Below are 13,293 nucleotides of genomic sequence, written 5' to 3'. Positions count from 1 at the left end.
AATTTTGCAACACATTAAACCAGTAATAAATTTGTCGCCACTGAAAGTGGGACCAACACTGCAAAAAAATGCTGCCTGTAACGACGCACATTAGAGACCCCACGCACACTAAATCCATTGGCGCAGAAAGCGCCTTATTTATTATGCAAATTTAACGATATCGTGTATATTTCACATACCTCTAATCGCTGCATGAAATTTTAATTGGGGAGCCGTTGTGGTTTGAATAAATGAAGTGTTAATTCATTGGGATTAATTAATTTAGGTAAAGACTGTGTACAAGGTTACACTGGTGTATTAAATCAATTTGTTTAGTGCTCATCTGGCGATGATGGGCTCTAATGATAAAGGGGGCGGTGTCAGTATTTCCAAGGGTTAATATGAGAAATGGGACTGTGGGCCAAGAACTACTGGAAAACCATACAACTTTTACAATAAAAAATACATTATTAAAATTGTTTAATATGTCTATACCGATGCCTACAAGCTTAAAATTGCTTATTTATTAATTTCATATAGACCTCGTGTTTTTGTGTGTATATTTTCCCTAATACTCGATTGGAAACAACTTTCTGAAATCAGACGTCCAGCCTAAAATAGACAGATGCTCAATTCTGCGGCATCAAGTCAATGTTATTCGGCCTCCAGTTAAAAGATAAGGCCTACAGGCACTGGGAACGGCGAGGTTCTGTGGCTGGGAGGAGAGGAGTGAGCCCTTAAAAAACGCAGGCATCCAGTCTCCAGATGTTATTGCCTGCCCTGTGAGCAGTTTTTATCTGTCAGCCTGTTCACTGTTCTGGCAGTTTATGTCTCGCGAGAGCAGCCGAGCACGGGCTTGACGAGATCTGAGGCGCTCAGGTGTAAGAGCCTCTCTCATCCCCAGCAGTGGGAAACAGTAGACAGATAAGTGCGTCTGAGAGACTGCAGGCATCTCTGTGATCTCCGGGCTCAAGGCTGCACTCGGCGCACTATACAGCGAACTACACTGCGTCATTACTGGATAGGCAAAGGATCACTCTGTGTCTGTGATTGTTTTCTAGCTCTTGTAGCCGTTATCCCCCTTCTTTCCGTGCACTTTAATTGGAGAAGCTCGCCAAGATGATGTCCATGAACAGCAAACAGCCGCACTTCGCCATGCATCCCTCTTTACCCGAACACAAGTATACCACCCTGCATTCCAGCTCGGAAGCTATAAGGAGAGCCTGTCTGCAAACTCCACAGGTAAACCATCCCCGAAAACTTTCGCTTTGTCCTTGTTTTTTTCTTTTCTTTTTTTTTGTTACTTGCCTAAGCTGCTTGCAGCACTGAGCGCTGTCTGTGCCTAATAACAAGGGCTGCTCCAAGGCACATTCAGCCAAGACGCGCACTTAATGTTTTTTTCATGTATTCCACAGCAATCACTGGAAGAGTCTGTGATCTTTTTGAAAGCATGCTCACGCAACGCCGGGCTTTACTGTTTTTGTATTAATTTTTATGACTTGCCGCTTCTGAAGGAATACTCCGACTCTGTTATGTGTCGCCAAAAGTCCCGACTGACAGATTCATTTATGTTTTTTTCTTTTTTTCTGTCGCCTTCCTTTTTTCTTCACGTCCTTTCCCATTTCTTACTCATTTTGAAAACCTTCATTCTCCCCCTCTCTTTCTTTCTGTCTTTCTTTCTTTTTTTTTTATCCCCCCCTCTTGCAGTTACAGAGTAACATATTTGCAAGCCTGGATGAGACGCTGCTGGCTCGGGCTGAGGCTTTGGCGGCCGTGGACATCGCCGTGTCCCAGGGCAAGACGCACCCGTTCAAGCCCGACGCCACCTACCACACGATGAGCACGGTGCCATGCTCGTCGACATCCACCGTGCCACTAGCCCACCACCATCATCACCATCACCACCACCACCACCAGAACCTGGAGCCACCGGACATTATGGACCACATCAGCTCGCCGTCTCTCAGCTTAATGTCCAGTGCGCACGACGTGGCGGGCGGCGGAGGTGGCGGTGGCGGCGGAGGTGGCGGTGGTGGGCTCATCTCCACCTCTGCTCACCCGCACTCTCACATGCACGGTTTGGGTCACCTCTCCCACCAAGCTATGAGCATGAACTCACCTCTCACCCACCACGGGCTCTTACCGGGCCATCACGGGGGAGGTCAAGGCGGCCCTGGGCTCACAAACAACGGACTTCCCTCCATTAATGACTCGGACACAGACCCAAGGGAGCTGGAGGCTTTCGCGGAGCGCTTCAAACAGCGGAGGATCAAGCTGGGGGTGACACAGGCGGACGTGGGCAGCGCTTTGGCTAATCTCAAAATCCCCGGCGTTGGATCACTGAGCCAAAGTACAATTTGTCGATTCGAGTCTTTAACTCTCTCCCACAACAACATGATTGCGCTCAAACCCATCCTCCAGGCCTGGCTAGAAGAGGCCGAGGGGGCCCAAAGGGAAAAAATGAGCAAACCTGACATTTTCAACGGAGGAGAAAAGAAACGCAAGAGGACCTCGATAGCAGCCCCAGAAAAGAGGTCTTTGGAGGCTTACTTCGCTGTACAGCCTCGACCGTCGTCTGAGAAAATAGCAGCTATAGCTGAAAAGTTGGACCTGAAAAAAAATGTGGTACGAGTGTGGTTTTGTAACCAAAGACAGAAGCAGAAGCGGTTGAAATTTTCCGCGGCTCACTGATGGGCGAGGAAGAGAAGTTAAAAAAAAAAATTAAAAAACAAAAAAGTTGTGTGACTGAATTTGGGGACCAAGGGACACCGAGACACCATTTTCAGTCTTTTGTCTCCAGCGATTTTACACGCTGGTGCACAATGGACTTTAGATACCCATTTTATGAGGCTTCATATATCCTGTTTATTTTCACGTTATCGGTGAATGTGAAGTATGCAAATAACAGATTACACAAACTTGGCTCAGATGTTACCAGGGAAAAGTTTAGCGACGTCGACATTGCCTTTTAAATAAAAGAAAACAAAAGAAAAAAACTTGTGGAAAGAGGTAATTTGCTCGATACTATAGCGAGTTATTTTCTCCGAATAGGCCTGTTATTTTGAAGTATAGCCATTTACGAATTACCTCACTGATTGTTAAATGTGGTTTGGGTTTGATCTTTTCTGTCGTTGATATAGACTAAGTCATGACTGTTCATTTATTCATCCGTTCATTTATTCTTATTTGGAGGCTGCTACGAACTGAAATTTAGTTGCAAACTTTTTATGGCTATCGGAAAAAGAATTATTTTTCAGGCCTGCATGAAATCCTAATTCACGGGAAGTAATTTAGCCCGTATGGGCTGTCACATCTGCAGATATATTTATTTTGAATTTGCACAAAGGACCCTTTAGGTTTCTAGATCGGCTATGTCGAAATGCGTTTGTATATACAGACATCACTTTATCACTTACCAGAGGTGAGCTCCTGTGTTCTGGAAACAAAATTAATAAGGGGGAGGGGGTCTATCTGCAACATTGGCATCACTGGGAAAAGTTTCAGACAGATCAGAGCATGATAGCTCTGTCTGCATCATTAAGGAGAGATCGCAATCAATAAAATGGGTTTTTCGTTCTTTCATGTGTTTCAGTTTGCAGTGCAAACACTCTATGCATTGGAAGAAGAATCACTGCATAGCCTACAGCAGAGTTGTCTACTGCTAGACCTTATTTTGTTGATGGTGTAAGTCACTGTTTAATGCCTGTTTTCACATTGAGATCACCACGTTGTTTGTCGTGTTAACTGTTACGGAAACGTTGTGTAAGTAATATTTTACTTTGTGCACAAAAGTATGTTTACAAAAACTGCGGCGACATGTGCATCATGGAGAAAATGTCCCACTGTCTCCTTCCCTCTTTCACAACTTCTCCACTCTCCTCTGTTGTCCTCTTACTTTCATTGGTACTATTCATCCTGTAAGCCAAATCCAACAGGGAGGTGTGTTCCAGCAATCTTCTAATAAATCAAAGAAAGAAAACTGTGCTTTTCCTGGTTGTGATTCGGCCTGCACGGCACACGATTATCAAGGTTACTGCTGGTGCAATAGTTTAACGCATTACTATGGCCACGTGATAAAGCGTTTGGTTTTAAATGGCGTAGTTTTATTCTAATCAGCGATATAAACCTCATTATAATGGTTGTATATACATTTACCCTATTTTAGAGGATAATATTAAAGTTTAACTTTTGAAAGTTAGATGCGTAAAATTTTACAGTTTTGTGCCGTTAGTTTCTCTATTATTATTATTATTATTATTATTATTATTATTATTATTATTATATAAACTTAAGTTTTACTTAAAATGTTTGTTTATTTTTTCTATATTATACTCATAATATTTATTTGGTATAGTAAGTAAATTGCGAGACTGTATTTTAGTTGTCCTTACCTTTTATTTAAACATCTGAACATAAAATAGGATGAATTAATAATTAATATGCTGTTAAAGGATTTAGTTTTCTTCCTATATTGACACAGGCCCAACAATCAACATTTAATGAAGTTTCAATGTAGAATAACTGAGCACTGACACCAGAGAGAGCGAGAGAGAGAGACGATAGAGAGAGAGACGATAGAGAGAGAAAGAGGGTGAGAGACAGAGAATGAGAGAGAGGGAAAAAAAGAAAAAGAAAAGTTGATTTGCTTTTTAAAAATGACCACTGTGTGACCTCTACCCCCTCCAGATATTTCTGTTCACTCCTAACTTGCAGATAGGCTATATCATTTTTTTTTTAATTTTTTTTGGTGGGGCTTCACGTTCGGCTGCATTCATAAAGAGGAATTTTTAAGAGCATGTAATGCAATATTAATCGCGATTTGCTGATATAAAATGCAATATTTTCAGACAGCTTTCGGGGGTTTCAGGGGAAGCAGGCGGATGAAGGAAGTCGCTGTTAAATAGCAGAGAAAGCTGCTCTTTATTGCTTTTCTTTAGCTTTTGGCTACACGGACAGTAGACAGCGAATCCTTAACGTAAGTAAAATACTTTTTTGTTGAATTTTTAAGAAATTTTGTTGGTCATTTGTAACTTTTTTCATTTTTAAAGATTAGCATAGACGTATGTCATTTTGAATAAAAAAAAATATATTTTTTCTTCTGCAATTGCTTTTCCATTTAAATTGTAACAGGCCTGCTTCGTGGCGTTCCCCACTGCTAGCCTTATTCCACTACTTCATTCGTTCAATTCTGTAAAACATAATTTTGTAAATCTAATTTAAAAATTGAGGAAAATTGTGAAAAAATAATAAGAAATTTGTTTTCGTTGTGAGAATATTTTCCCAAACGCTGTTCTTTCGCGACACAGACTTTCTAGGAAAAAAGAAAAGAATGAATGAAATGTAAAAAAAAAGAAAAAAAAGAAAAAAAAGCTATTTGCTAATTTAGTGATATTGCAAATTTCCTGTCAGCGGTTGCCGCTATCACAGAGTCCTTTTTGTTGCATTGTTACGAAATGGTACAGCTGTTATATATATCTATATATCTATATGTGTGTGTGTGTGTGTGTGTGTGTGTGTGTGTGTGTGTATACACAATGGCTTAAAAGTTTACCATCTCATACTATCTACTGAGAGTAACGCAACACCGCTGGCACTGAACACACTCCACGCGCAGCACCACACACGCCACATGGCAATCATTTCAGCACCACGAACAGCTCCGTTGGCGGATTGAAGAGTAATACATTATTGAAAGCCTATATCAAACAGCTCTGGGGTGCTGTCTCTCTGCACAGGGGCTCTGGATGAAGTCGGACTGTCTGCCTGCACAATAGCCTCTAATATGTTAATGGCCGTAGGGGATGCCTGAGGTACCATCCCCAGCTGCCTCGCCTACCATATGTCAGCCCGTTACAACAGAGTCCTCTATTAATCAGGGGGATATTTCATCAGCAACCTCACCGATATCATAACCCTTAAAGTTCTATCAATAGTCGACCGTGCCGGCGCCCGATCATAGGTATCCTTAGTGCCTGGGCCTAAAAGGGCCGTCCTCCTATAATCGTGTCTAGATCGTTTGAGTTACCCCATCCCGTCCCATTTCACTTCAGGTGTCCCGTTTGAGCCTTGTTACAATGAAAAACTAGATTATTATTATTATTATTATTATTATTATTATTATTATTATTATTATTATTATTATGTAACAGTGTTAATCACCGCCTTTCTTTCCTCTTTTGTATTCTTGCATAGGCAGCGATGGATTAATCACGGAGCCTACCAAAGGATCTCATAACTTAATTCCTTCAGGCTACTAGTCAGGGGAGTAATTAATCTATACCGTGGATGTAAATAAGAGGAAATTGGATTCCTGACAGACGAAATGAGAGACTCTCTGACACCACGTTGGCAAATAATGATTTCACCACACGTTATGGTAACGCAGGCGCTTAGATTTATGAGAGCACGACTTTTTAGTATAGCTCTGAGCGGAGGGGAGTGGGCCTACCCTAATCGTAGCTGTTAGACGCCCAGGTTAAGATGGATTAGATCATTAGAATTACAACACTTCGAGCTGAAAGTTAAAGGAAATGGAAAGCTCTAACATACTGCGTTGGTTAAGCTTTTTTTTCCTTCTTCTTTTTTCTTCCCCAATTGGCTTATGCTTTGTTCTTGCTTTGACATTGTTACACCCAATTTATAGAGTTTCTTAAAACAAGATCAGTAAAACATATCTAAGATAAGAGCTCCCAAGGAGGGACCCCGCTGATCTAACAATAAGCAAGAAGGAGGCCCTTTTGGACGGAAATGTCAAACCGGGGATGTGGATGCGTAGATCCCCCAGATCTGCACTCATTTCCCACTTATATTTGCTCAGTAATCCGCTGTGGCAGCCCTCCATCGCCCGGGACCTGGTTTGAGAGGCGATGCTGTTGACACAAGGGTATATTTCAATCACAGAGGGTTCAGAGTCAGACGCACAACTTATTTGTCTAATAAATCCGTCATTTAGTAAGAAAAATATTTGATCTTGAGGGGCTGACCTCTTGCCATGTAGCTACTGACAGATAAAAATGGGCAGCCTATGTATGCTTCACGGATATGCAAGTAGGCTGCATAGCATAAAGCGCAATTTAGATTCATATTTGTATGGCGCCCAGTCAACCCCCCCCCCCCCCCCCACACACACACACACTTATTGTGGCATTTGCTGTCAGAAACTAGAGTTGGAAAACGGAAAAGGTTTTTTTTTTTTCAGTGTTGAGGAGAAACGAAAGGTGAACCAGTTAAGAAGTCCAGACACTGACTAATTTTTATTTATTTTTAACATATATTTGTTAAAGTTTTCACAGTTTCATAGTTTCTTATGAATCACGTGCTTATAGATCTGAAATAAAACATTTAACACACTGAACGTTTGTTTTGATTTAACAAACTATAAAAATACTGGAAACACACACACACAAGCTAGATGAAGTTCGCAGTTACAAAGCAGCTTGGACACTGCCAACGATTTGAATTTGGAAACTATAAAAGTATGATGGCTTCAATTATAGGGGGCATTATAATCAGAACAGCTGGCCTGTGTGGAGTGCCAAATTGTCGTCTTGGTAGTACAGAGCGTCATTAGAAAAGTTTTTGTATTGTTGGACTCAAAGTTGTGAAATAAAAACTCTCAGTAGGGATTTTCATTGTATTCATACACTGTCCAAGTTCACCATGTGTTGAGTTTTTCAAATCAGTCTGCTTGTTTTTCTTTTTGTTTTTTTTTGTAACCTAAAATTTCAAAACTCCTTAATTAAACTCTCTGAACAAGCAAACAGGAATCTCAGGCTTTTAAACGGCTTAAAAGAGTCCACACTGCCACTCCTTTCATCATCATGGCTCAAACATTTACTGCTTCTCCCGCTCACTGATCTTAATGGGCACATTTCCACCAGTTAGACGGTGTAACAGATGAAACGCCCCGCTGTTATCGTTGACCGGAACAAACAAACAAAACCAAAAAAACCCCAACAAAAAACAAAAACAAAAAGTACACGTGACTTTAAAATAAATACCTGAAATCACTTAGACAAATGTCAACCCAAACCTTTTGGCACATAACCAAGAAAAGCTCAAGTTAAACTGAATACCTAGGCACCTATTATAATTTAGAGATTAGCGACGGTAGCCTGTATTCCTTACAGTAAAAATGATCCTTCTGTCATATTTGTGAGCTTTGGTACAACTCCAAATGTTACAAATTACCTGCAGCGATGACTGTGAAACCCAGAGGCATATCCAACACAAATCTAGCTGACTATATGGTTTAGCCTCGTAGCTTCTTGGCCAAAGCGTTTGACAGCTATTCTGACAAAGTGCATCACTAAAACATCAAAACACTTGTCAGTGTCTGCATGGTTCGTTGCGGGATTCTTCACCTCGTTCAGAAAGTATTACCACCTAAATGTCACTTTATGCAAAATCTGCCTCACCTAAATGCCATTTATTTCCCAATCCCTGCCTCCCGAGCCTCCATGGCCCCGGGCGGAGTGCTCTTTGAACCCTGGTATTGAACCTATTTTCCTTCTCGTCATTACCCGCACGTGCAGCAGATAGAAAGTGCGCGGTAACGAGAGGGGCGCGCGACCGGAAACGAAAGGAGAGCCTGCACGAGCACGGTTGACGTCCTATTACTTGAGATGCCTCTAAGTGGACAATATTTTAAGCTTTTCGACAGTCATGAATAACAAGCAAAAGGGTTAGGGTTCGCGCTCAGGTCAGGGTTGTGTTCTCCTCTAATAGCGTTGAATGACTCTCGAAAAAAAAAGTGCTCTGATGACGCGAAAATCGACGTGGCGTGTTTTAAATATTTCATAATAGACTGCTCGAGTCACGAAAACGTTTTACAAGTTGTCATAACCTGCCATACATTTCCACGGCAAAAACATCCTAAAAGGTTTTTGAATTCGTTTATTTGTATTTACTTCTTTTATAGAAACATTGTCTTCAGTTTGCTCTGAACTTGTAGCCTAAATAGATTTGAGAAGTGCAACACTTCTTATCGTACTAATGAAATACACAGAAATGATCCTACTGATTTGTCGCTGACCTTGGTGCTGAACACCACAATAACAACAGGCTTTCTGGAGAAAAATAGCACGTTTTTCTTTTTAGGAATATGCTGAGCTTGAAAAATAAACTGGACACTGATGTCTTTAAAGTAGTCAATTGGCTCACTTCAAACGCCTTCGGGAGATCGTATAATGTGCATCTTCATAAATGTGAGACTATTTGAAGAAATAATTGCTGCGCAGCCGGTTAAAGCCACAAGTTGTTAAAACAGGCTGTCTTTCGAGGAACTAACTCGTCTTCTCAGGGTTCAGCTAAAACTTTTAAACGCTAGAGCTATTTTAGGGTTCATGCATTTACCCTTTACGTTTCCAGTTTCCAATATAAAACAATAATGATATTCTGAATTCTCAATTTTAACTGTCTACTTCCGTTAAAATTGGTGTTCCACAATTTTAACGGAAGTAGACTTTTTTTTAAACTTTGTCCTACATAGATTAAAAAATTTTACAGATCTACTTCTTCGAGCATGAGCTGTGAGGGTATTTCATGTTCTTGTGAGTGGCCAGTTCCCCATTGGTAGATATTGAATATCTTCCTCTGTACACATAGACTTCGATAATGAGGAGTGTCGGCCACCGTTTGCCCGCCGCCACGCCATCAAATATTCATCACTGTTGATTAAACAGCCGGCAGCTGCCGATCGGCCGGGTGTCAAATTTGTATCCAGCTACCTCGCTACTCAGCCAGGCTGAATACAATGGATTTGCACTCTGAAATGTTCCACGAAATAATAGTTCACAAAGTGTGTATGTACGCCAAAGTGTGCGTGGGGGAATATCAGTGGCACTCTTAAAATATAGCAGGGCTAAAGCGTTTTTATCCTGACCATCAGCCAGAGCAGAGAGAAAAAAGTGTTTGTGTGTGTGCGTGTGTGAGAGAGGTTATTGTGAGGCACGTTAAATATTTCATGAGTTGTTAGAGGTTGGAGTAGAGAGGAAAGACTGCCCAGGAAGGCTGGTTCAACTCATTTGCTGAACTCGAACTGGGAAGCATGGAGGGGGAGCAAATGTTGACACTGACACACACACACACACACACACACACACACACACACACACACACACACACACACACACACACACACACACACACACACAGACAGAGAGAGTCTTTATTGGTTGAATAGGCATCCTCTTGAAAGCCAGTGACAATGTAAATAGGACAATTGCAGTAGTACTAGTAGCACATTTTCAGACAGTCCTTGCTCACGCTTGTCTTTCCTCTGTTTTCTCTGCCTCTAAAGGTGAAAACTCCACTTAGCTGTGCCACTTCAAAGTTCCACGGCTCATTTAGCATCTAACTGACATCTAATTGGATGACTGATGGCAATTTGATTCTCACTTCTCCCATAACAGGAAGAAAAAGCATGATTTTCTTACTTCCAACTGTTTTGACAACACAAAGGTACACATAGATAGATAGAAATGATGTCAGATGTCAGATAACTAATTTTGTAGTAACCTTTTGTACTTTGACTCAGGACTGAGCTCAGGTTCTAATGCTATTATACCTACCACCGAGCTAACCTAGGGCTGGATTCCAATAAACTGACTCAAGGTAAAATGTTTTAATGTGCACAGATGCTTGGTCAGGCCACTAGGTATCTGTATTTTTCTGTTTAATACATCTGTGTCATGCGCTGTAGAAGACATTTAATAGAACCATGCAAAAACAGTCAGCATTTGACAGCAAGAGGTAGCGTCTCAGAGAAAGACTGAAAAGACAAAAAGAGAGCTCAGCTTACTGGCCATTGATCGCCTTTCTCTGATCCTATTAGCCTCTTGTTACCCAGACTGGAATATCATCCTCTGGATCCCCTTACTGGAATATCCAACTCATGACACAGTTGTTAGATCAGCACCTCAACCCGAATGTCGCCGATCGACCAGCCGGCAGTGAATAAAAATGAAAAAAGCTGCACCACTGACTAGTGGTCATGTCGCTCAAATGAGAAATCAAGACAGATCTTCTTTAGCAGAGTTTAAACGAATCAAAAGCTTGCAAGTAAAGGTGTTTTTTCTCAATGAAGCATTTCGCCAGGAACTGATAACTTTTTAGCACAAAGTTTCTTCTACAGTCAATAGACTCATCGCTACTGCCTTACATCCCCATCACACAATACATTGTGTTGTAATCATCATCAGGCCCAAGAGACAGTCACTGGATGCCTCGAGGATCACATGTAAGTTCCAGCCATTTCTGATACCTTTCATCAATACCACATGTTCTAATATTGATTGTTATGTCCTCAGTGTCCCGACTTCGCACCTTGCAGGTCACACAGTGTGAAATCAGCTCTCCAGTTTGTTACTCCTGAGACCTCATTGGCTCCTCAAAAGACTGACAGCTTTGACAGGTGGAGCTGGAGTCGGCTTTGACAAAGTACTGATTAGCCTGTCACTCTGAATGGAGGAAAGCTGCGAACTATGTAAAATTCATTCACTCACTTCCTGCAAGCAGACTGACTGCATTATGTCACTGAGCTAGATAAATTGAGATGACTAATTATGCTTGAGTTATAAGCACCGATCACATTGATGCATCTGTGCAAGAGTTTCACTGCATAGTTTTGCTGGCATTTTAGTAATTATACGCCAGTTTGTTAATTAATGGGGTGTAATTATCTAGAGAATTAACAATGTGGATTATTAGTTTGTCCTACAGTTCTCCATAAAAGCAGAAAATAAATTCAGTTCTTGACTGTTTATGTTTGTTTTGTTTTACCCATCAGATTTTTATGGGGCTGTATACTTTCATTCATGCAAAATAGCAAAACACAGAAATCTGCATGGCTCATTTATTCATGCCTGCCTGTGTCATAGCATCGCATATTTTAGGTGCTTTTTAAACATCTGTCTACTGTGGAATGGAAAATTAGCAACACTGGATAACTGTAGCTCATTTACAGCTTGTTTGTCTTTTGATGACTGAATGTTTTACAAATACCTGACAAACCCATAAAACTTTCTCACTTAGTTCAGGTTCTTTATACATGTGTATGTGGTAGGCACATGTGCATACATGAGAACAGTCATTAATAAAAGGATGTGACAGCTCCACACATATAAAAACCACGAAAAAGGCTTACAAGAAGCTTTGTTAAAATGTTTAAATACATTGCTTTGCCAATTAAAGTACATAAAATGCACTAAAATTTAGAAAGAAATGTAATTTTTTTTCCACATGTGGTATGGAATGTGAAATTATGTCACTGATATTTTTATATTTATGTTTTGTAATTAATCTTAAATTCTTTCTAAATGCCAGCAGGGGGTGACTCTTCTGTAGAAGCCTACGAGAAAATAACTTTACGTCAATTTACTCTACGGTTAATTCAGTGAATACTTTTGCAATAAGGTTAGGGTCTCACCTGAAAGCTTTAAGTCTCATTAATACAACTCAACTATCATTTTGTAAATGATGCTCTTATTAAGAGTAAAAAAAAAAAAAAAAAAAATGCCCATGGCCCTCAGTTTCAAAGTCAGATCACAGATCATGCCACTAAAAACCAAGATGGTGATTTGACAAACATTAGACTTGAGACATTAAATTAGGATACCACAAACCAACTGGCACCGTTTCCATCTTTTGTATACAGTCTATGACATATAAGAGCCAGTTACACCATCCTGGGGCTTACAACTGACAACTGACAAGTAATAATTGAAAATTGTTCACCTTGTCAAATTGTAATTTAATATAATTAGACATGTACAAATGAACATTTTAAAAATGTCTAAATTAATTAATCCAAGAAAACAGATGAACTGATCCTAAGATTAGCACGTACCTTAACACATCCTTTATCTCGAACCTGAGCAGACCAGACTACTGTTGATACCACCTCTAATTACCATGATTGACTGTTGTGCAATATTATCCATCTGGGTACCCCCCCCCCATCAAGAATCTGGAAGGAACCCTGGCCCACAAAGTCAGGATCCAAATATCAGCCACTTATTGACCAATGTGACAAATAGCGAGGGGGGGTGGGGAGAGGTTCAGCAGTCTGGGGAGAGGGAAAGGTGAGGAGATAAAGTGTACCACTGAATAATTCAGAATGAAAACACAGAGGAAATCGATCACAAGACCAAAATCTGATATTAATAGCAGATTACACTATAATGTTGGGTGGGTGGTGCATGTGTGTGTGACAGACATGAAGAGAGTTATGGAGGTGACTAATTTACTGCGTGCCATGTGGATCACACTCACTTTGTGAACTCACTCGGCTTTCACTTTATGACTTTTAAAATA

The 13,293-nt window shown here is 40.6% G+C and overlaps 1 protein-coding gene and 2 long non-coding RNA genes across 6 annotated transcripts in view; 2 read left to right on the top strand and 1 right to left on the bottom strand.

The window, feature by feature from the left end:
* The window catches only part of LOC120720897, a 78,184-nt gene that overhangs the window by 42,686 nt on the left and 22,205 nt on the right, over window positions 1-13,293 (bottom strand). The gene's annotated exons all lie outside the window — the stretch shown is intronic.
* pou4f1 (POU class 4 homeobox 1) lies at window positions 10-4,094 on the top strand. The gene is made up of 2 exons (XM_040010734.1): window positions 10-1,221; window positions 1,687-4,094. Exons 1-2 carry the CDS (start codon window positions 1,099-1,101, stop codon window positions 2,668-2,670), a joined length of 1,107 nt encoding a protein of 368 aa, XP_039866668.1. The 5' UTR covers window positions 10-1,098; the 3' UTR covers window positions 2,671-4,094.
* On the top strand, window positions 4,405-12,512 carry LOC120720901. Its single transcript, XR_005693088.1, has 2 exons — window positions 4,405-4,954; window positions 11,114-12,512. It is a non-coding gene; the product is annotated as an uncharacterized LOC120720901 (long non-coding RNA).

This window comes from Simochromis diagramma, unplaced genomic scaffold, assembly GCF_900408965.1.
Source record: "Simochromis diagramma unplaced genomic scaffold, fSimDia1.1 OVJJ01000603.1, whole genome shotgun sequence".
Classification (NCBI taxonomy): domain Eukaryota; kingdom Metazoa; phylum Chordata; class Actinopteri; order Cichliformes; family Cichlidae; genus Simochromis; species Simochromis diagramma.
The sequence above is the reverse complement of the archived record's forward strand: the minus strand, read 5'-3'. Positions and strand labels throughout refer to the sequence as shown.

Coding starts and splice junctions, on each gene's coding strand:
- pou4f1 (XM_040010734.1), top strand. CDS start 1,099: ATGATGTCCATGAACAGCAAACAGCCGCACTTCGCCATGCATCCCTCT. Junction 1,222..1,686: donor CCTGTCTGCAAACTCCACAG/GTAAACCATCCC, acceptor CCCCTCTTGCAG/TTACAGAGTAACATATTTGC.